The sequence below is a fragment of the Hyla sarda genome, chromosome 10, assembly GCF_029499605.1.
Source record: "Hyla sarda isolate aHylSar1 chromosome 10, aHylSar1.hap1, whole genome shotgun sequence".
Taxonomy (NCBI): domain Eukaryota; kingdom Metazoa; phylum Chordata; class Amphibia; order Anura; family Hylidae; genus Hyla; species Hyla sarda.
The window spans coordinates 42842609-42864540 of record NC_079198.1 but is presented as its reverse complement, the minus strand read 5'-3'; the positions used below and the strand labels follow the sequence as shown (position 1 = coordinate 42864540).

General features: G+C 45.4%; 1 protein-coding gene across 6 annotated transcripts in view; it reads right to left on the bottom strand.

Annotated features, from left to right (window-relative positions):
* Window positions 1-14200: 14200 nt before the first annotated feature.
* C2CD2L (C2CD2 like) overlaps window positions 14201-21932 on the bottom strand; it is a 260267-nt gene continuing 252535 nt past the window's right edge. For all 6 annotated transcript variants that reach the window (XM_056544589.1, XM_056544588.1, XM_056544591.1 and 3 more), the window contains one exon: window positions 14201-16858. In XM_056544589.1, coding sequence (XP_056400564.1) covers window positions 16650-16858 — 209 coding nt within the window. In that variant the 3' untranslated portion in view covers window positions 14201-16649. The remainder of the gene's footprint in view (window positions 16859-21932) is intronic.

The window sequence follows — 21932 nt, the reverse complement described above, 5'->3', positions numbered from 1 at the left end:
TGCAAGGACGTAGAGAGCCATCTTTTTTGGACACAAAGAAAAATCCGGCTCCGGCAGGAGAGGAGGATTTACGGATAAAGCCCTTTTTTAAATTTTCCTGGACGTATTCAGACATGGCAAGAGTATCTGGGGCGGACAGAGGATAAATTCTGCCCCGGGGTGGAGTAGTGCCCGGGAGGAGGTCGATAGGACAATCATAAGGCCTGTGAGGAGGTAGAGTCTCAGCTTGTTTTTTGCAAAAAACATCCGCAAAGTCCATATAGGCCTTAGGGAGACCGGTTACAGGAGGAACCACAGAGTCACGGCAAGGGTTACTGGGAACCGGTTTTAGGCAGTCCTTGGAACAAGAGGGCCCCCAACTCTTGATCTCCCCAGTGGACCAATCCAGGGTTGGGGAATGAAGTTGAAGCCAGGGAAGTCCAAGGAGAATTTCAGAAGTGCAATTGGGGAGGACCAAAAGTTCAATCCTCTCGTGATGAGGTCCGATGCACATTAGAAGGGGCTCCGTGCGGAAACGTATGGTACAGTCCAATCTTTCATTGTTTACACAATTGATGTAGAGGGGTCTGGCGAGACTGGTCGCCGGGATGTTGAACCTGTTGACGAGAGAGGCCAAAATAAAATTTCCTGCAGATCCGGAGTCCAAGAAGGCCACAGCAGAGAAGGAGAAGGCAGAGGCAGACATCCGCACAGGCACAGTAAGACGTGGAGAAGCAGAGTAGACATCAAGGACTGTCTCACCTTTGTGCGGAGTCAGCGTACGTCTTTCCAGGCGGGGAGGACGGATAGGACAATCCTTCAGGAAGTGTTCGGTACTTGCACAGTACAGGCAGAGATTCTCCATGCGGCGTCGTGTCCTCTCTTGAGGTGTCAGGCGAGACCGGTCGACCTGCATAGCCTCCACGGCGGGAGGCACAGGAACAGATTGCAGGGGACCAGAGGAGAGAGGAGCCGGGGAGAAGAAACGCCTCGTGCGAACAGAGTCCATATCCTGGCGGAGCTCCTGACGCCTTTCGGAAAAACGCATGTCAATGCGAGTGGCTAGGTGAATGAGTTCATGTAGATTAGCAGGGATTTCTCGTGCGGCCAGAACATCTTTAATGTTGCTGGATAGGCCTTTTTTAAAGGTCGCGCAGAGGGCCTCATTATTCCAGGATAATTCTGAAGCAAGAGTACGGAATTGTACGGCATACTCGCCAACGGAAGAATTACCCTGGACCAGGTTCAACAGGGCAGTCTCAGCAGAAGAGGCTCGGGCAGGTTCCTCAAAGACACTTCGAATTTCCGAGAAGAAGGAGTGTACAGAGGCAGTGACGGGGTCATTGCGGTCCCAGAGCGGTGTGGCCCAAGACAGGGCTTTTCCAGACAGAAGGCTGACTACGAAAGCCACCTTAGACCTTTCAGTGGGAAACTGGTCCGACATCATCTCCAAGTGCAGGGAACATTGGGAAAGAAAGCCACGGCAAAACTTAGAGTCCCCATCAAATTTATCCGGCAAGGATAGTCGTAGACCAGAAGCGGCCACTCGCTGCGGAGGAGGTGCAGGAGCTGGCGGAGGAGATGATTGCTGAAGCTGTGGTAGTAACTGCTGTAGCATAACGGTCAGTTGAGACAGCTGTTGGCCTTGTTGCGCTATCTGTTGTGACTGCTGGGCGACCACCGTGGTGAGGTCAGCGACAACCGGCAGAGGAACTTCAGCGGGATCCATGGCCGCATCTACTGTCACGATGCCGGCTGGCAGGTAGTGGATCCTCTGTGCCAGAGAGGGATTGGCGTGGACCGTGCTAGTGGATCGGTTCTAAGTCACTACTGGTTTTCACCAGAGCCCGCCGCAAAGCGGGATGGTCTTGCTGCGGCGGTAGTGACCAGGTCGTATCCACTAGCAACGGCTCAACCTCTCTGGCTGCTGAAGATAGGCGCGGTACAAGGGAGTAGACAGAAGCAAGGTCGGACGTAGCAGAAGGTCGGGGCAGGCAGCAAGGATCGTAGTCAGGGGCAACGGCAGGAGGTCTGGAACACAGGCTAGGAACACACAAGGAAACGCTTTCACTGGCACGATGGCAACAAGATCCGGCAAGGAAGTGCAGGGGAAGTGAGGTGATATAGGGAAGTGCACAGGTGATAACACTAATTGGAACCACTGCGCCAATCAGCGGCGCAGTGGCCCTTTAAATCGCAAAGACCCGGCGCACGCGCGCCCTAGGGAGCGGGGCCGCGCGCGCCGGGACAGGACTGACGGAGAGCGAGTCAGGTACGGGAGCCGGGGTGCGCATCGCGAGCGGGCGCTACCCGCATCGCGAATCGCATCCCGGCTGGAGGCGGTATCGCAGCGCCCCGGGTCAGTGGATCTGACCGGAGCGCTGCAGTGAGGAGAGTGTAGCGAGCGCTCCGGGGAGGAGCGGGGACCCGGAGCGCTCGGCGTAACAATACCGTGACAAATACTGTTTTAAGCATAGTGAAGCATATTGTACTCCCCTCATATACGCACTAAGTATGTCAGGCAGAGAAGTGCCAGGTCGGGCACAGAGGAGTGGCAGAGGCCTTAACCCTTCAGGCAGAGGTCGCAACAGACTAGGGGCGAGCGGCAGCAGGAGTCGCAGCGCGAGGCCTGACCTCCCGTTATCAGCTAGCGGTAGTGTCTCAACCAGCAACACATCTGCCATCGTCGATTGGTTAACGCGGTCATCCATTTCATCACTATTGACATCTTACACCCCCAGTCAACAGCCGGTGGGTTTCACAGACACAACCCTCAGTTGGCATGGCCCAGGAGCAGTCCCTGAAGGGGCATCATCATTATCATCAGGAGAAGAGAGTTGCAGGTTGCCTGTGAGGCAGCAGCTCAGCCAGCAAGGCGGTAGCATGGTTGGCAGTCAGCATGGTGGCAGAAGTGGAAATTCTGGAGCCAAACGTGCCTGGGGGAGACCCCCTGCTTTGCGACAGCCTACCTTCCTGGGAGGTAGTGGAACAGGGGTTCCTGGAGACGGCAGCAGTAACATTCAATTAGTGCGGACTGTTGGTGGGAAAATCAGCTACTCGGCGGTGTGGCAGTTTTTCATCAAGCATCCGGAGGAGGTTCACATAGCCACATACAAGATATGTCGGCAGAAGGTGAAGCGTAGCCAGGGTCCCAGTGTTGGCACCACAGCCCTTCGTCAAGATATGCTTCGCCACCATAAAGCAGCCTGGGAGAACCGTGGCTCCGATGTAGTGGTCCAGCCTGCTGCATCACCTAGTGGCATGCCGCTCCCTTTCAGCCAGCCAAGGCTCCACCACCTCAGCCTAAGGGAGGTGTGTGGCACACCCTCCTTCTGTCGCTATGGATACTCCTGCTTCTCCCACTTTTAGTCAGCCATTCTGCCAACAATCCATCCGCGAAAGAAGCAATGTCCAAGAGAGAACAGTATGTGGCTACTCATCCAACGGCGCAGAAGCTGAATGTGCTCCTGTCTAAGTTGATGTTGCTGCAGTCCCTTCCTTTTCAAGTGGTGGACTCTGCACCTTTCAGAGAACTGATGGCTTGTGCCGAGCCAAGGTGGAGGGTACCAAGCCGTCATTTCTTTGCGAAGAAAGCAGTACCAGCCCTGCACAATTTTGTGCAAGAGAAGGTGGGCCAGTCCTTGAGCCTGTCGGTGTGTACCAAAGTGCACGACAGCGCCGACGTCTGGAGCTGTAACCATGGTCAGGGACAATACATGTCCTTTACAGCTCACTGGGTGAATGTGGTTCCTGCACAGCCACAACCCCAACTTGGACAGGTCACGCCGCTTCCTCCTTTATGCTGTCAGCTCGTTTGTCCTATGACACTGTGCGACTCCGCCTCCGCATCCTCCACCCTGTCCTCAGCCTCCACTGCACAGACAAGTCTCAGTGCCCCTCCAGCATACCATGTGTGCAGGGCATGGCAGTGTCACGCTGTTCCTCACATGGTTTGCCTTTGCGAAAGGAGTCACACAGGGGAGGAACTGCTAAAATTCATTCATAAAGAAATTGAATCATGGCTTACTCTACAAAAACTGGAAATGGGAACCATGGTGACAGACAACGGGAAAAACATCTTGTCTGCACTGCTACAGGGGAGCCGGAGCCATGGCACATGTGTTCAATCTGTTTGTCAAGCGGTTCCTGAAGTGTTCCCCCATCTGCAAGACATCCTAACAATAGGAACGAAACTTTGCATGCACTTCAGCCACTCATGCACCGCAAAGCACACCCTCCTTGAGTTGCAGCAAAAGAATGGCATCCCCCAACTTAAGTCTGATTTGCGAGGTTTCCACATGTTGGAATTCCACCCTCCATATGTTGGACCGACTATGCGAACAGAGAAAAGCCAACACCGATTTTCTGATGATCCAAGCAGATAGGGGGACTCCCCTGTGCAACTTCAATGTCAACCAGTGGCAGTTCATACGTGACACCTGCTGTTTGCTCAGGCCCTTTGAGGAATCCTCAAAGGGCCTGAGCACAGGATTTCCATCACCAGGATCACGGGATGAACATCATTCCACTGCTCAAATCTCCCCTGGAACGCTTGGTCTACTCCCGCCTTATCCGCTATCTCTCCGAGAACTCTCTCCTTGACCCCTTACAGTCTGGTTTCCGCTCCCTTCACTCCACAGAAACGGCCCTAACCAAAGTCCCTAACGATCTTCTGAAGGCCAAATCGAATGGCAATTTCTCTTTACTGATTCTCTTGGACCTGTCTGCGGCTTTTGACACTGTGGATCACCAACTCCTCCTCAGTAGTCTCCGCTCCATCGGTCTCAAGGACTCTGCTCTCGCCTGGTTTTCCTCCTATCTCTCTGGCCGCTCCTTTAGCGTCTTGTTTTCTGGCTCTACTTCTTCTCCGCTTCCCCTTGCTGTCGACGTTCCCCAGGGATTGGTCCTGGGTCCTCTACTCTTTTCCCTCTACACATCCCCCATTGGAAAAACAATCAGTAGATTTGGTTTCCAGTACCACCTCTATGCTGATGACACACAACTCTATACCTCTTCCCCCAACATCACCCCTGCACTCCTAAAGAATACCAGTGACTGTCTCTCTGCCGTCTCAGACATCATGTCCTCTTTATATCTGAAACTAAATCTTTCTAAAACAGAACTTCTTGTTTTTTCTCCATCAACTGATACTGTGCCTAACCCTGACATTTCCATCTCGGTATGTGGTACTACCATAACTCCCGGGCAGCAGGCTCGCCACCTACACCACCAAGTATTGATGTGATGCAAAGACCTCTAAAAGGTTGAAGGGAACAACGTATGGTCCATTGTAACTAGTGGGGGTAAAAACTTCCCCTGTAAGGCCCTACTCTCACATTAATTCCCTTCTTGGCAAGTGTTACTCGACCTAAAAAGGGCAGCCCCACACAGGAACCTCTCCCTATTACCCCCTACAAACACTGCCATTTCTCAGGGTGTTTAGGTGGAAATAGAGAGTTTCCTGTGTGGGGCCGCCCTTTTTAGGATGAGTAACAATTGCCAAGAAGGGAATTAATAGGGCGAGAGTAGGGCCGTACGGGGGAAGTTTTTACCGCCACCTGCTACAATGTACAATACGTTGTTCCCTCCCACCTTTTCGAGGAAAGTGTTACTTGTCTTAAAAAGGGTGGCCCCACACAGGAACCAATCCCTATTTCCACCTAAAAACCGTGTGAAATGGCAGTGTTTGTAGGTGGAAATAGGGAGAGGTTCCTGTGTGGGGCCGCCCTTTTTAGAGAGAGTAACACTTGCCAAGAAGGGAATTAATAATGCGAGAGTAGGGTCTTACAGGGGAAGTTTTTACCCCAACCAGTTACAATGGACCATACGTTGTTCCCTTCCACCTTTTAGAAGTCTTTGCATCACATTACTTGATGGTCTAGGTGGCACATGGTGTTTTTTGCACACCCTTTATTTTGTTTGATTTAAAAAAAATTTTTGGGGATCCATATATTTTATCCTAAGCATATTATTAAAAGTTATGATTTACGTAATGCATATCCTCAATACTTACTTGTGATAACTAACACTTTTACAAAAGAGACCGTTTTCTTCTGCCTACCTGCCTGCTACTATTCTGATCCTGCCACCCGCCCGATGCCACACATCAAATGCCAAGTTCTTTTTTCACCCACCTACCGCACCGGGTCACTTTCAGGACTCCTGATGCTACTGCTGCTGCCAACTCAAGGCTGTCTCCTTCTGCCGCCATATGTTCTCATGCTGATGCCAGCTCCAGGCTGTCTCATTCTGCCACCATATGTTCTCCTCCTGCTGCTGCCACCTCCAGGCTGTCATTCAGCCACTATGTGGTCTCCTTATGCTTCCACCACCTCCAGGCTGTGTCATTAAGCTACTATTTGGTCTCCCCATGCTGCCGCCAACTCCAGGCTGTGTCATTCAGCCACTATATGTTCTCCTCATACTGCCGCCACCTCCAGACTTTGTCATTCAGCGACTATATGGTCTCCTCATGCTTATGCCACCTCCAGGCTGTGTCATTCAGCCACTATATGTTCTCCTCATGTTGCCACAAACTCCAGGCTGCGTCATTTAGCCACTATGTGGTCTTCTCATGCTATCGCCAACTCTTTGCTGTTTCATTCAGCCACTATATGTTCTCATGCTGCTGCCACCTCCATGCTGTGTCATTCAGCCACTATATGGTCTCCTCATGCTGCCGCCACTTCCACGCTGTGTCATTCATCCACTATATGGTCTCCTCATACTGATGCCACCTCCAGGCTCTGTCATCGTGCCGCTCTGTGACAGTGATTCGAATAGTGACACCTCTGATCTTCATGTCATACTGAATTATTTCACCAACCCAGCACACACCCTATACACCCTACAGCAAGGCAAAGTGTTCTACAACCCTATTGAGGCTCTCTGTAGGACAGAAATAGCCATTTTTCATAGCAGTTTGCCGCAAATAAATTTGGACCGAAACACATTTTTTGGGAGAATTCGGCGAATTGGCTGAATCGAATTTTTCAAAAATTTGCTCATCTCTAGTGTTCACCATGCAGTATCAATGACATGGTTATTTTATTCTGAAGGTTGGTACGGTTATGGCGATACCTCATTTATGTAATTTACTTGATGGTGTATTACTTTTACACTATAAAAACTATTTTTGATTAAAAAAAAAAATCTTGCTAGTGCATCACTATTTTCTTATTTTTATACCGACAATTTTGTGTGCTAGAAATTTTTTTAGTGGTACCATTTTGTGATTCATTGGACATTTTGATCACTTATTTTAACATTTATAAAGCCATAAATTTGGTGAACTTATAATTTTTTTTTACTGCATTCATCATGCGGGTTGAATAATGTGATAGTCTTATTGCTTGGGTTGTTACGGACACGGCGATACCAAATATGTGTAATTTCTTTAAGCGGAGGAAAAGGGAGATTCTGTATGTTTATTTATTTTTATTTATTTATTATTCATAGTTTATTTTTTATATATTTAGTGTATGTATATATATTTTTTATTTTATTTTACTTTAACTGGCCCACTAGGGGACTTACAAAAACACACAAAAGAGCGCTCCGTAGTGCAATTAAAAGATGGAAAGGTTCTGCAATGTAATTATTGGAAGCGCTTACCTAGATGGTTGTGCTGTCAAGCAGGCACAACACTGGTGAGAGTATACAATAAAGCTCCAAAATGCAGCCAATCCCATCCACCAGGGAACTGGTGTCCAACAGCACACAAAGAAACCTAAAAAAGACCTAGTGCCCGCACATCTCCGAATTACTTTTAAAAAACCAATGTCCTTACGTAATTTTTTAGCCCCAAGCAAGTTAAAAGACAAAACTGTTAATTATAAGGTTTCAAATAAATCGGATAAAAAATGTAATAATAAGTGTAAAAAAAACGCATTGTTTATGCTGCAATATCATTCAGGACAATTGCAGTTCCTTTCAATCAAATATTACAAAATAATTATTTTTGATTAAGGAAAACTGCAACTGTGAATCCACATACGTGGTGTATTTACTAGAATGCCCATGTGGTTTACAGTATGTGGGCCGCACCGTTCAGACGGAGCGGTCTCGCATCAACACCCATCGGTTTAATATCCGAAGGGGTTTTCATTTGCACAGTGTATCGCAACATTTGGCACAGTATCATAAAAATAATCCAGAGCTTTTAAAATTAATTGTAATTGATATATTACCAATAAATATGAGAGATCGGTTCCGTAGACTAATTAGCAAAGAATCATACTGGATTTACAAGTTAAAATGTTTACATCATGATGGTTTGAATGAAACCAATGAAAATACGGTATAGGCAACATATTCATATATTCAATTATCTATACAATTTTTTATATGCTGCTATTGACATATACATATGTGACGCTCTGTTTTTTATGTTTTTATGATATGTCCGTTTTAATGCCTTACCTGTGTTTTGAAATCTCCACTGACTTCTGTCTCACCCTCTGACATGTGGATCACTTCCGCCCTTCCTTTGGAGTCTGCGGTCTCATGGCGTGACGTAAGTCAATTACCTTATTGTTTTAACACTGTGATACGGTGGCTGTTCTATATATTTCTGTTACTTTTTCATTGTGCATATGAACCTGAGGAAGACGCCTGTTCTGGCGTTGAAACGCATTGTTCTTAATAAATTGTTATTGATCGTACCTATGGGTCCTATCCTGCTTCACTAGCGGTACCGCTATCTCCTGATCTGCGCTTGACGAGTTCCTGAGTGGTTTGGAGGTTTCTTTGTCCACTAGGGGACTTGAAAGATAAAAACATATTGTGATACCTTGGGATGAATGGTAATGCTGAATTTGAACTGCGCATACCAACCAAGTACAACAATGGGATAGCATATGTATGATAGCAGGTCTCAGCAACCACGCCAATATTCAGCATAAGACCAAGGTAACTCCTCCAACACACCGTGGGATCAATCAAGTGCTGACACCAAGGTACAATGAGTTACCTTGGTCCACTAGGGGACTTGACACTTATAATACACTGCAGTACAGATCTGTATTATGCCAGTGTTTCACTGTCAGGCATTGTACATCAGGCTTTGCTTCGGGCAGAGCCTGATCGGCTTCCGTAGCCAGGTAACCAGAGGCCGATCAGAGGTCCCTGGCTGCCATGGCTACCAATGAGATCCCACAATCGCATCACAGGGTCACATTGGAGAACAGAGGGAGCTCCCTCTGCCACCGGCGATCGGTGCTGTGGTCACATTGACAGCAGCATTGAAGGGGTTAACTGTCAGGAGCAGAGCGCAGCTCCGCTCCTGAAAGCTGAGGCGTGTGCTCAGAGATATGTGATCGCTGGCCCCCACGCCCATCACCGCCCACACCCCTGCGGCACCGTGATCGCTAATGAACGTATATGTACGTCCATTTGCGTTAAGTCACGGGAAAAATTTGCTGAAAGGGGTTTGTGACGTTCTGACTCCGCCAAAAGTGACTTCTCCTTCCGGATGACAAGCCCCCAGCATATCACAGGCAATATCCCCAGGCAGAACTAGAGATTATTGCATCCTTGTACCCAAAGAACCAGGCAACACCAGTCTTCAGGTATAAAATCAGAACTCTTTATTGTGGGACAAGTGTCTTCTTTTATAGGAAGGACATCACAGGGGGAAGGGTCAGTAAGGACAATACAGGTGACAGTGATTCTGGGAGATAATCCAATAAAGGTGATTAACTCTCCCTATACAGTGCCTTGAGTGCAAAAGGTGGAGGTGTGCAGAAGTTGGACTGTGTGCAAAAAGGAGAAGCATGTGTAGAATTAGTGCATTGTACAAAAGGTGAACCGTGTGCAAAAAGTGGACCGTGTGCAAAATGTGAACCATGTGCAAAAGGTGTATTGTGTAAAGGAGGTGGACAGTGTGCAAAAGGTCGACAGTGTGCAAAAGGTAGACCGTGTGCAAAAGGTAGACCATGTGCAAAAGGTAGACCGTGTGCAAAAAGGTGTATTGCGCACAGAAAGTGGACAGTGTGCAGAAAGTGTATGAAAACAGTAAATAAAAGTATTTTAACTCTGAGCTTTATGTCACTGGACAACATCAACTGAGGGGTACAAATAGTGATGTCCTAAAGTCCATCCAGGTAGGTAGGGTGACTCTAGGATCCGTCACAGGGTTGATATAGTATGTATGTGTTCTATATCCCACTCCATGGGGCTAGTTACCTTGGCATTACCAACCCCCTCCTTGAAGCAGTCAGCTAAATCCTTATCTACTCATATGCTAGCCACTGCTAAGACACTTAACCTGTTACTATGGCGACAGATGACTCCGCCTCCTAAAGCCCAATGGATTGACAAAATAAATCAGATGTGTTGCATGGAAGAACTATCCAGTTGGCACTCTCTCTCCTATAATAAGTTTGAAACCTTATAGTAGTGGTTCCCAACATTTTTCAGCTCAGGACACCCTTCAGAAATGTTTTTTTCCACGGGGCACCCCTACCAAATAACTTTCGACGCACTAGGAAGCAATACACAACACCTATATATCGGTTAGCTATTTAGATTACAGTGCTGCTATGTACAGGACTCACAGATGATGTGATCGGAGTTGTTCACTTTTCCCTTGTCTTCTCCATCTGGCCCGGACCGTCATGATGGTTTCTTCCAGTCACAACTCTTCACCACAGAACCTGCAACACAAACAGATATTAGGCTCTGCACTTTTCCAGCATCATCCTGCCTTTTTCCCCACAAATGCCTCCAGCCTCGACCCTCCCACACATAGAAATGCCTCTAGCCTCACACACACACAATTCCTCTAGCCCCCCCCCCCCCGCCTCCAACCTCTCTCCCGAACACAGCCCCTCCAGCATGCCCCCAAATGCCTCCAACCGCTCTCTCCCCCGCCACACAATACCTCCAGCCTCCCCCAAATGCCTCCAGACCCGCTTTCACATACACACAATACCTCCAGACCCTCTTTCGCACACACAATGGCCCTGATTTATCAATGTGTCTGAGACAGAAACTGGAGTGATTTTTTCAAGCAAAGCTTTCATTTTGCCAGAGCTCCTTAAGATCTAAAACATAAGCTGTGATTGGTTGCTTGGGAAAATCACTCCAATTTCTGTCTCAGATACATTGATAAATCAGGGCCATTGTGTGTGCGAAAGAGGGTCTGGAGGTATAGTGTGTATGTGAAAGCGGGTCTGGAGGCATTTGGGGGAGGCTGGAGGTATTGTGTGGCGGGGGGGGGAGAGCGGTTGGAGGCATTTGGGGGCATGCTGGAGGGGCTGGATAAAAATCAGGGCCAATGCCTCCAGCCTCAAACAACCACACAATGCCTCCAGCATCCCCCCCAAATGCCTCCAGCATCCCCCCAAATGCCTCCAACCACTCCCACACACACACACACACACACAATGCCTCCAACCTCTCTCCCACAAACACACACACACACACAATACCTCCCAGCCACACAGACACAATACCTCCAGCATCCCTCCAAATGCCTCCAGCCCCTCTAACACACACACAATGCCTCCTGCCTCCAGCCTCTCTAACAAAAATACCTCCAACCTCTTTCAAATGCCTCCAGCCTTTCAACCACCCCTAATTCCTCCAGCCTTTTACCCACCCCTATTGCCTCCAGACACCCACCAATATTGCCTTCAGACCCCCCGCCACCCACCCACTATTGCCTTTAGACCCCCCGCTACCCACCCACCACTATTTCCTTCATACTCCCCTACTGCCTCCAGACTCCCAGCCACCCACCCCTATTGCCTCCAGACTTCCAGACAGCCACCAGACACCCACCCACCCCTGCTTCCATTCACCCAACCACCCACCTCTGCTTCCATTCACCCACCAACCACCCACCCCTGCTTCCATTCACCCACCAACCACCCAAGCTTCCATTCACCCACCAGCCCAACACCCCTGCTTACATTCACCCACCAGCCCACCACTTCTGCTTCCATTCACCCACCATTGCTTACATTCACCCCCCAGCCACCGATGCCACTGCTTCTATTCACCCCCCAGCCACCCACACCACTGCTTCCATCCCCCAGCCACCCACACATGCTTCCATCCCCCCACGCTTCCATTCACCCCCCCAGCCACCAACCCACCCTTCCATTCACCCCCCATAAACCCACCCACCACTACTTCCATTCACCCCTAGCCACCCACACTTCAATTCACCCACCAGGCCCCTCCAACTTCCATTAACCCCCCCTCAACCACTGCTCCCATTCACCCCCCCATAAACCCACCCACCACTGCTTACATTCACCCACCAGCCACCCATGCCACTGCTTCCATTCCCCCGCAGCCACTGACTCCATTACTCACCCACGCTTCCATTCACCCCCCAGCCACCCACCCTCCAGCCACACTTACATTCACACTCCAGCAAACCACCCATTTCCATTAATCCCTCCAGCCACTGCTTCCATTCACCCCCATAAACCCACCCACCACTGCTTCTATTCATCTCCCACCCACCACTGCTTCCATTCCTCTCTCACCCACGCCACTGCTTCCATGGACCCAACGCTGCTACTGCTCCCATTCACTACCCACCACCCCCCGCTTCCATTTACCATCCATGCTTGGGCTTACCCCTGCCTCCACCAATGGATCCCGGACCTTTGCACCAACCTCTCAAACCCCCCACACACCCCTAATCTCTATTCCCTATTGCCCCTGGAGTGTGTTGAGTCTTGCCAGACACTACACCACACCTAATTGCACCAATTCTGCAATGCAAAACTGCTCTTGTTTGTTTATCCCGCTAGACCATGACAACAAAACCTTTGTGTATATTGTTATGGTTCAATTAGATGTATGCTTTCGATGCACCTGCCCTACATACATATTCTTATGTAACCATATTGGCGAAGATTCCTACGTCTGATAATGATCGATGGGAACTGTGCATCGTTTTGTTACTGTCTTCCACAGTTGTATTTTTATGGTTTAAAAAAAAAATAGATTTGTGAAAAAAATAAGAAAGAAGGTTTTATCATCAAGATCACAAATGGGGATTCTTTAATGTAAAAGCAGTGAGACTGTGGAACTCTATCACATGATGGTGTGATATCTGACTCAAACAAGTTCAAGGGGGACTGGATGTTTTTCTGGAAAAAAATTATACAAGATGATCCAGGGATTTACTCTGATATTGGAATTGGGAAAGATTTTTTTTCTTTTGTCATGAGGCAATTGGCATAAGCCTCATGGGGATTTTTACCTCTCTCTGAATCAACACAGTAGGGTTATAGGTTGAACTTGATGGACTCTTTTTTTCAACAATACAACAATTGGGGGAAAATGCATACGATAACACAAACTTCTAACTGAGGAGAGCCTTAAAGGAGTACTCCAGGATGGAAAAATTGTCCTTCATACTGCCAGCAGCAAAAAAATTAAGAGATGCATACCTTACTTCGCTCCCCCGGTGCCTCCGGCAACCCACTCCGGTCTCCGCCGTGATCCTCTTCCAGGAAGAGGATCGCGGCGAAGACCGGAGTGGGTTAATGGAGGAGCGAAGGAAGGTATGTATCTCTTTATTTTTTTTACTGCCGGCAGTATGGAGGACAATTTTGCCATCCTGGGGTACTCCTTTAATGATGTACCAGGTTAAGGAATACTTCCTAAGCAGGACAGGAACCAGGGGAATAGGGTCTCTTTGGTAGTTTTCAGAGCCTTTCTGATAGATCACAGAGGGACAGTAGAAGTTTTTTCCCCAGAAAAATATTGTTAACATTACTAGAGCAGGTTATGTCTTATGCTACAGTATGATTGCTGATTTCAATAATGGTGAGTGTCAGCAGCTGATTATATTAGTCAGCATGCACTGTCTATGAAGCTAGTTCACATAAAGGAGATACTCGGCGGAAAAAACATATCCCCTATCCGTGATCTTCCGAACAGGGGCCTCAGCTTTTCTCAGCGTTCGTGTGTCTCCGCCTCTCCCATAGAGATGAATGGGTGCGACGCAATATTACGGCGCTTATCTGTGCCGTACACATATGGAGGATGTCACGAAAGGGTTAATTTGCAATGTTATTTCAGATAAATGTGTTTGCTCATGAAATAAAAAGCCTCAGGACATCTTGTACACTACTTTAACAAAAAAAAAAAAATTTTGTGGCTTACATTCTGGGCAAAAAAACTGCTTTAAAAAAAAGAATGTTTGAAGGAAGTCTAACAAATCTCCAAATAGTCAAAAAACGCAAAACAAGAATGAAATTATCCTTCACTTTATTAACTTTCATCCTACTTTTCACCTATGCATTACAATTGTTGTTCAACAAGTTCATGTCTGGACAAATTTTTTATTTCTTAAAACATAAAAAACTAAATAAAACAAAAACATAAGTGACAGGTTTTGAAGTTCTTTACAGATGAATGGTTTTCATACAGATTACCCATTTGTGATGGTCATACTGATGTATGTGACAACCACTACTACCATAGTCTTATGGTATGACTGTCTATGGAAGATGAACAGGATAATAGCGACTCCTGATTTTACAAGGTAGTATTGCACAATAGGTATAACCTGAAACCCGTTCATTGTGCTCAATAAAATAGAATGAGGATCACATTCATTATAGTTGTAAACAGGATAACTGTGGATCTCTGAACAATCATGTACATAAAGAACAAGGGAGACTGCTTCCTTCACAATTTACATTAATATAAGCAGATAACCGCATTTATTCACCATGTGACTCACAGCCACCTTAATTTGTAAGGGTCGTTTTACACTCTAGTCACAAGATCCCACAATAAATACAGCAAATAAATATGTTGTGTGGTTTTTTTCATTTATACATTAAATACGTCTCAAAGAAAACATCACATTAAAACGCTATAATTCCATTATAATACAAGGCCCCAGAGTGCCCCGGCCAGAGGAGTAAAATAAAAATATTCATAAGTTACAGGTAAGGTTAGTTTGCTACTAAATTTTCTCACCAATAACAAGACAATTTAATATTCAATGGGTGTTCTAGTACATTACATTTGGTTTAACTTTTATATTAGAAATTACATTTTAAATCTTGAGGTTCAGAACTATAGGAGGACCGTCTGTCCTCCCAACATGTTTGTGTAGTAAATACTTTCTCTTTGAAATTAACATAATTATGGATATTGCTGCATTGTGCTGTCCGTATGATTTCTCCTGGACCTGTATAAATTGACAAATGGGTGCTGCATTTATTCATAGCAACCATAAATGGTCTCAAGTGTCTTCAAATTTTCTTCCTCACTGTAAAGTGGACCTGTCAACAGTAGACTGCCCTTTTTAAAAGGGTATTCCCATCTTAAACATTTATGGCATAGCCTAAGCAGGCTCTTGACCCTATCCGGCCTGTGTTACAGTGGCAAGAGGTGGTTGGGATACCGAAAAGAGGGCTTTTATGCAGTTTACATTCCTCCCATAAATATTAATGAGGATTAGATTAACAGCATAGCATCTCGACTTATAGCATTTATATAACTTTCTAGTTATGGAAACAGCATAGCTTGAGGTGCTACATGATTTACAGAATGTCTAATAGACAGCCTGCTGTTTTTCGGTATTCTGGATGCATTTACTAGGCCAAACTGGGACGAGTACCTCATTCTCACCATCTGTAAGGGTTCCTGAGGTAGGACCTGCATCTATACGACATTTATGGCATACCCTGTGGATATGCCATTAATGTTTGAGATGGGAATACTCCTTTACAGGAAAACTGTCATCCTGTTCACCCACACTAATCCCAATACACTGTAGACTGGAGGCGGGCCCGCCGGGTCACTTTGAATATTCATTGTCGCTGGTCATGTGAGCGCTCAGTCGGTGCATGCGCTCGCGTGACCAAAAACTCCACGTCACTAGGATGTGGAGTCACAGACAATGAATATCCAAATTGACCCGGCTGGCCCACTTCCAGTGCGCAATTCAGAGCAGATAGAAGTGGATCTTTTGTGGGACATCTCTACGGACCAAAACTATATAATTTAGTCAGTGACCCCCTCATTGGTCTCCTGTTCACCCACACTATAACCCAGTGTACCATTTTCCTTTAAGGCCTAGAGTGTTAACAGGAGAAAACAGGATGATAACAGGAGAAAAAAATATCTGAAAAATGTTGGCTTATTCGAATGTTGGGAATCTTCTTTTTCTATTAGCTTCTGCTTCTCCCTATCCACAGTAATACAAAGAAGCTGGTTGGCAGGTGAAGCTCTTAGTACAAGGAGATAGTAGGGCTCAAACACCTTTAGGATGCTTCCCTGCTTAAAGTACTGTCAACAGGTCTACTTTCTACTACTCTATATTCTTTAACAATGTAATGTAACCAGAGTATGATACTAATTGTGGACAGGTTGAAATTCACTCATAGAATTAAAGAAAACCCATTTCAATTCAATATCAAGATCACAGAAAACAAATAATTGCACCTGCTTTAAGTCACATTAGAGTCTTATAAGAAGCAGCACTCATATTGCAACGACACACTGTTGCTGACTCCAGCAGTCAAAATCAGGAAATGCTGAAAGATGCTTTTGCCTATTAAAATGCTTGGATCCTGGGGCTGGGGGGAGCTGTGACACATACCCATACTTGCAGGCTGGCAGGCATGCAGTAACAGGACAGAGGTAGACAAATGGTCTCCTGAAAAGCAAACTCTCCTAATTGATCACTTATCTCCAGCCTGGGCACTCCCATTAACATTGTGTTTTGATTTGGCCTTAAGTGAAAAACGTTTAAACAGGCGCCGTGGAAAGCTGCCACTCTTCTTACGAGAAGTAGCAGCAGAATTTGTCAAGTCATCATGAGATTGGCTCAGACCTGCATTCCGATGATGTCGGCGGAAGAAGAGTTTAGTGCCACTTCGAAGGAATCCAACTGCAAAAAAAATTAATTAAAAATCAATGTCAGTGTGTAGATAGTATTTTTCTTGCAAATATAATTACTTACTAAGTAGTGCAAACATTTTACCTTTAAATTAGGCAAAATTTGAAATGCAAAAGCATGAGGGGCTCTTAATAAAAATGTATACGATAATAAAAACAATAAATGTTTTGCATGTGACTTCTGGGAACATAGCATAACACTAAGGCTATGTTCACACAAAAAATTGTCTGCACAGAATTCTGCATTAATTTATTGCCTGTTCACGTCAATGGAATTCCTGCAGAAAAAATTCTGCTATTTGAATAGGAAAGCGGAATACCATTGAAGTGTATTGGCTATAAATTCATGCAGAATTTTAATGCAGAGTTCCATGCAGAAATTCTGGCATGTGAACATAGCCTTAGGGCTCTTTTACAAGGTGTCAGAAGGCCCCAATAATAAGCACCACTCCTGTTTATTGGTGCTCATTTAATAAGCCATCAATTAAGGCTTGATCAATTGTAGGCCGGGCCACATAAACGATCCAGTGACTGTTTCTGGATAAGTAGCCCATCCAGTTAAGAGGACAATGCATGCCTGCTGGCCATCTTCTTTTACTTGGCCACAACATTCTTTTCCTTTTATTCTGACCTCTTATTGTTCTGCTAGGCAAATTACACTATACAGACAACTGTATTTGTTTTTTCCTCTGTTTTCTCTTATGTTCTGATTGTTACCATGTCATATGGCTTTTGTTGTGTTGTAAGTTTTACGATTAACATTCAATAAAAAAAAAAAAAAAAAAAAAATAAAAAAAAACCTGATTAAAAACCACTGACACCCAATGACAGATATATTGGTCATGAGCAGGTGCATGTACCCACCTCATGACCGATATATGCATCATGATGAGCAAGTGGGTACTGCCAAGTATAACCACGAGATCACAGCACAAGCTATCATACACAGCCATGATCAATAGCAACATGTATATTCCACAGCATTGAAATATCAATCAGGTAACTATGGGAGAAAAATAACCAAGAAATAAATATATATAAAATTATATTTTATAAAGAATAATTTTGCAAAGGCTCTATTCATACTGCGTTTAAGCAGTATGTAAGAGGTATCTGTTAGCATCACGTCTAAAAAGGAATGCCACAATATACTGTAGTGGCCCCATCATTTTTAGCGGCCCCATCCATTTCAGTGGCCCGAACAGAGTCCCCTAATGACTCATTTTAGGATGCTAACAGCTAGTATTCCTCTAATTTGGGGGAGACAATAGCACAGCAGACTTTTAATCAGTATTTTCATAGCAGAAAAAAAACAATATACACTGCTCAAAAAAATAAAAATAAAGGGAACACTTAAACAACACAATGTAACTCCAAGTCAATCATTCTGTGAAATCACACTGTCCACTCAGGAAGCAACACTGATTGACAATCAATTTCACATGCTGCTGTGCAAATGGAACAGACAACATGCGGAAATTATAGGCAATTAGCAAGACACCCCCAATAATGGTTGTGCAGGTGGTGACCACAGACCACTTCTCAGTTCCTATGCTTCCAGGCTGATGTTTTGGTCACTTTGAAAGCACCACCAGCATTCAACTCTAGTGTTAGCATGAGACTGAGTCTACAACACACACAAGTGGCTCAGGTAGTGCAGCTCATCCAGGATGACACATCAATGCAAGCTGTGGCAAGAAGATTTGCTGTGTCTGTCAGCGTAGTGTCAAGAGCATGGAGGCGCTACCAGGAGACAGGCCAGTACATCAGGATACTTGGAGCATGCTGTAGGAGGGCAACAACCCAGCAGCAGGACCGCTACCTCCGCCTTTGTGCAAGAAGGAGCACTGCCAGAGCCCTGCAAAATGACCTCCAGCAGGCCACAAATGAGCATGTGTCCACTCAAACGGTCAGAAACAGACTCCATGAGGATGGTATGAAGGTCCAATATCCACAGTTGTGGGTTGTGCTTACAGCCCAACACTGTGCAGGACATTTGGCATTTGCCAGAGAACAGGATAATTCTTCCGCGGTAGATATGCTTAACGAGGGTCAAGCTAAGTCCAGTGGAGGTTGATCTGGCTGGTTTGACGAGGTTGATCTGGCTGGCGTTGACATTCAATTTTCATTTTGTGGCACAACATATTGAAAGTGTGAAGAATGTGGCTGCTGACGCTTTGTCTAGACTCAACCATAATGTTTCCTTTCAGGTCATGCCCAAAACAGACAGGGTCGGCACTCCAGTACCGCAGTTCCAGTCACTGTGATTAAGTCACTTTCCACCAGCACAGCTAGATCATAGAAGTTATCCTGGGATACTTAAAATAACAGAGCAGAACATGCGCATTCTTCAGTCGACCATATTTCCACCTAATCTGTTTAGTTAGTTGCCACCATACGCTACATTTATCATTTAACACTATCAAGTTATATCTTTCGGTATACAGCATTATTTATCCATGCAATATCCTAGCCAACTTTCTCTGTTCTCAGTGCAGGAATAAAGTCCGTTTTGAGGGGTTTTCGCAATACTGACTGTAGTAAGGGAATGGTTAGGCACCCCGTTTCAGGTAATACCTTACGGAAGTTGTCGGATTTGCTGGATACTGCCCAATTGTTGTTGTTTTTTTGCATAGTTTAGTGGTTGAGGCAGCTATGTATTTAGCCTTTTATGGTTTTCTGTGTCCTGGGGAAGTAACTGCAAATACAAGCAAAGACAAGGCAGTCGTCAGAAGAGGCCAGTTGCATTTGCATGGTGACTGGTTTGTTCTGTCTCTTCCTACCACTAAAACATCTAAGTCTGAGGTATTGGTCAGTTACTTTCCCACTGGTCATAAATGGTGCCCTGTTAAAGTTGTTAATGACTTACTCTTGAGCACAAGGCATATGGGGGACTATTCACCCTTGCTGCCTGTTAAAACTTTGCCTCTCACTACCAGTAACTTTGTCAGCTCTTGGGTCATTCATTTTGTATCTGAGTGGCTTCTGCTGCATCCAAGCATAGAGTACCTACTCATATTATCAAAAGTTGGGCAGATGGAAATCTTGTTACACATGATACCCAACTCTGATAAAGAAATGTCGGATGTTTTTAAAGGGGTAATCCGGCGTTTAGACATCTTATCCCCTATACAAAGGATAGGGGATAAGATGCCTGATCACAGGGGTCCCGCTGCTGGGGGTCTTGCACGCAACACCCCAGTTAAAATCAGTCCCCGGAGCATGTTCGCTCCGGGTCTGATTAGCGGCGACCACGAGGCAGGTGGCGTGTGACGTCACGCCTCCGCCCCCGTGTGACGTCACGCTCCGTCCCTCAATGCAAGCCTATGGGAGGGGGCGTGACAGCTACCTGCCCCATGGTGGCCGGTAATCAGACCTGGAGCGAACATGCTCCGGGGACTGATTTTAACTGGGGTGCTGCATGCAAGATCACGGGGGTCCCCAGCGGCAGGACCCCCGCGATCAGGCATCTTATAAGTAGGTACGTGTAACATGTGGGGTGGATTTCGTATAAGTTTACATTATACTGACTCAGATATCCATTTCCTTTTAAAAACATACTGCTAGGTCAGTTTTTTTCATTTAAACCTAGCGGTCCTGTTGCTTGTGTCCTAATTTTCCATTGAGTTTCTCTTTGGAGCAGATGAACATCGGCTCTTATACCTGGGACTGTTTTAACTATTTCCAGTCCGGCAAACCGCAACACTTCAGGTTTTCCTTCGTAGATCTCGTTCACATGGGAAAGTAGGCGTGGGACTCCTTTTACAGATCGGAAGGAGTAAAAGTGTTCCCTAATCCGGGTACACATTTGCCTAATCGTTTTGCCCACGTAAAAGAAGCCACAAGGGCAGAAAATAACATATACAACATTTTTAGTTTTGCATGTTATTAATTCTGTTACGGTGTGGTGGACTGGTCCTATTCTGAAAGTTTTTGCTCCTAAATTGAATCTGCAGTAGTTGCAATTTTTACACGCATAGTTTCCTTGTGGTATAAAATCTTGTAACCATATATTTCTGTTGGTAGTTTTTTAATGATTTTTTTATGTGTCTCCAATAGTATGATTTTTTCTGTATGCTATCAATGTTTGTTGGTGGTTATTTGTCTAATGTCTTCGTCTGCTTCTAATATGTACCAGTTTTTTCTAATTGCTTGCTCTATGCGTTTATTAACTGCGGTATTGTTAAACGTAAATGTAAATTTCCTAGTATTTTCTTGTTGTTTTTCTCTTTTGCCTCTGATATTTTTGTTGAGTGTTTCTTCCCTTTTTATCTTATCTGCTTTCTCTCTTCCTGATTTTATTAGGTCGCTAGGGTATCCTCTTTCTAATAAGCATCTTTCTAAATCTTCGGGTTGTTTAGAATATGGTTCTTCTTTGCTGTTATTTCTCTTCAACCTTAAAAATTGACTGTAAGGTATCCCTTTCTTCACTGAGAGAGGGTGTGAGCTTTTAAAAAGTGTAGAAGTGTATTTTTAGCTATTTGTTTTCTATAGCCTTCACTTATTAATTGTTGACCTTCATTTTTTATTCGAATGTCCAAAAATTCCAGTTCATTTCCTCCAAACTGCTTCATGAATTACATATTTTCAACATTAATGGTGTTTAGATAATTTGTGAAGTCAGTGAATTCCATCTCTGACCATATTATTAGAATGTCATCCACTAAGCGATTGTAGGATTTGATGAACTGGAGATATGGGTTCTTCGTTGAATAGATATATTTGTCTTCATACTCGGCTAGGAAAAGATTAGCATAGGTACAGGACACCGGTGTCTTTTTCGTGGGAAAAACGATTAGGCAAATGTGTACCCGGATTAGGGAACACTTTTACTCCTTCCGATCTGGAAAAGGAATCCCACGCCTACTTTCCCATGCGAACAAGATCCACGAAGGAAAACCTGAAGTGTTGCGGTTTCCCGGACTGGAAATAGTTAAAGCAGTCCCAGGTATAAGAGCCGATGTTCATCTGCTCCAAAGAGAAACTCAATGGATAATTAGGACACAAGCAACAGGACCGCTAGGTTTAAATGAAAAAACTGACCTAGCAGTATGTTTTTAAAAGGA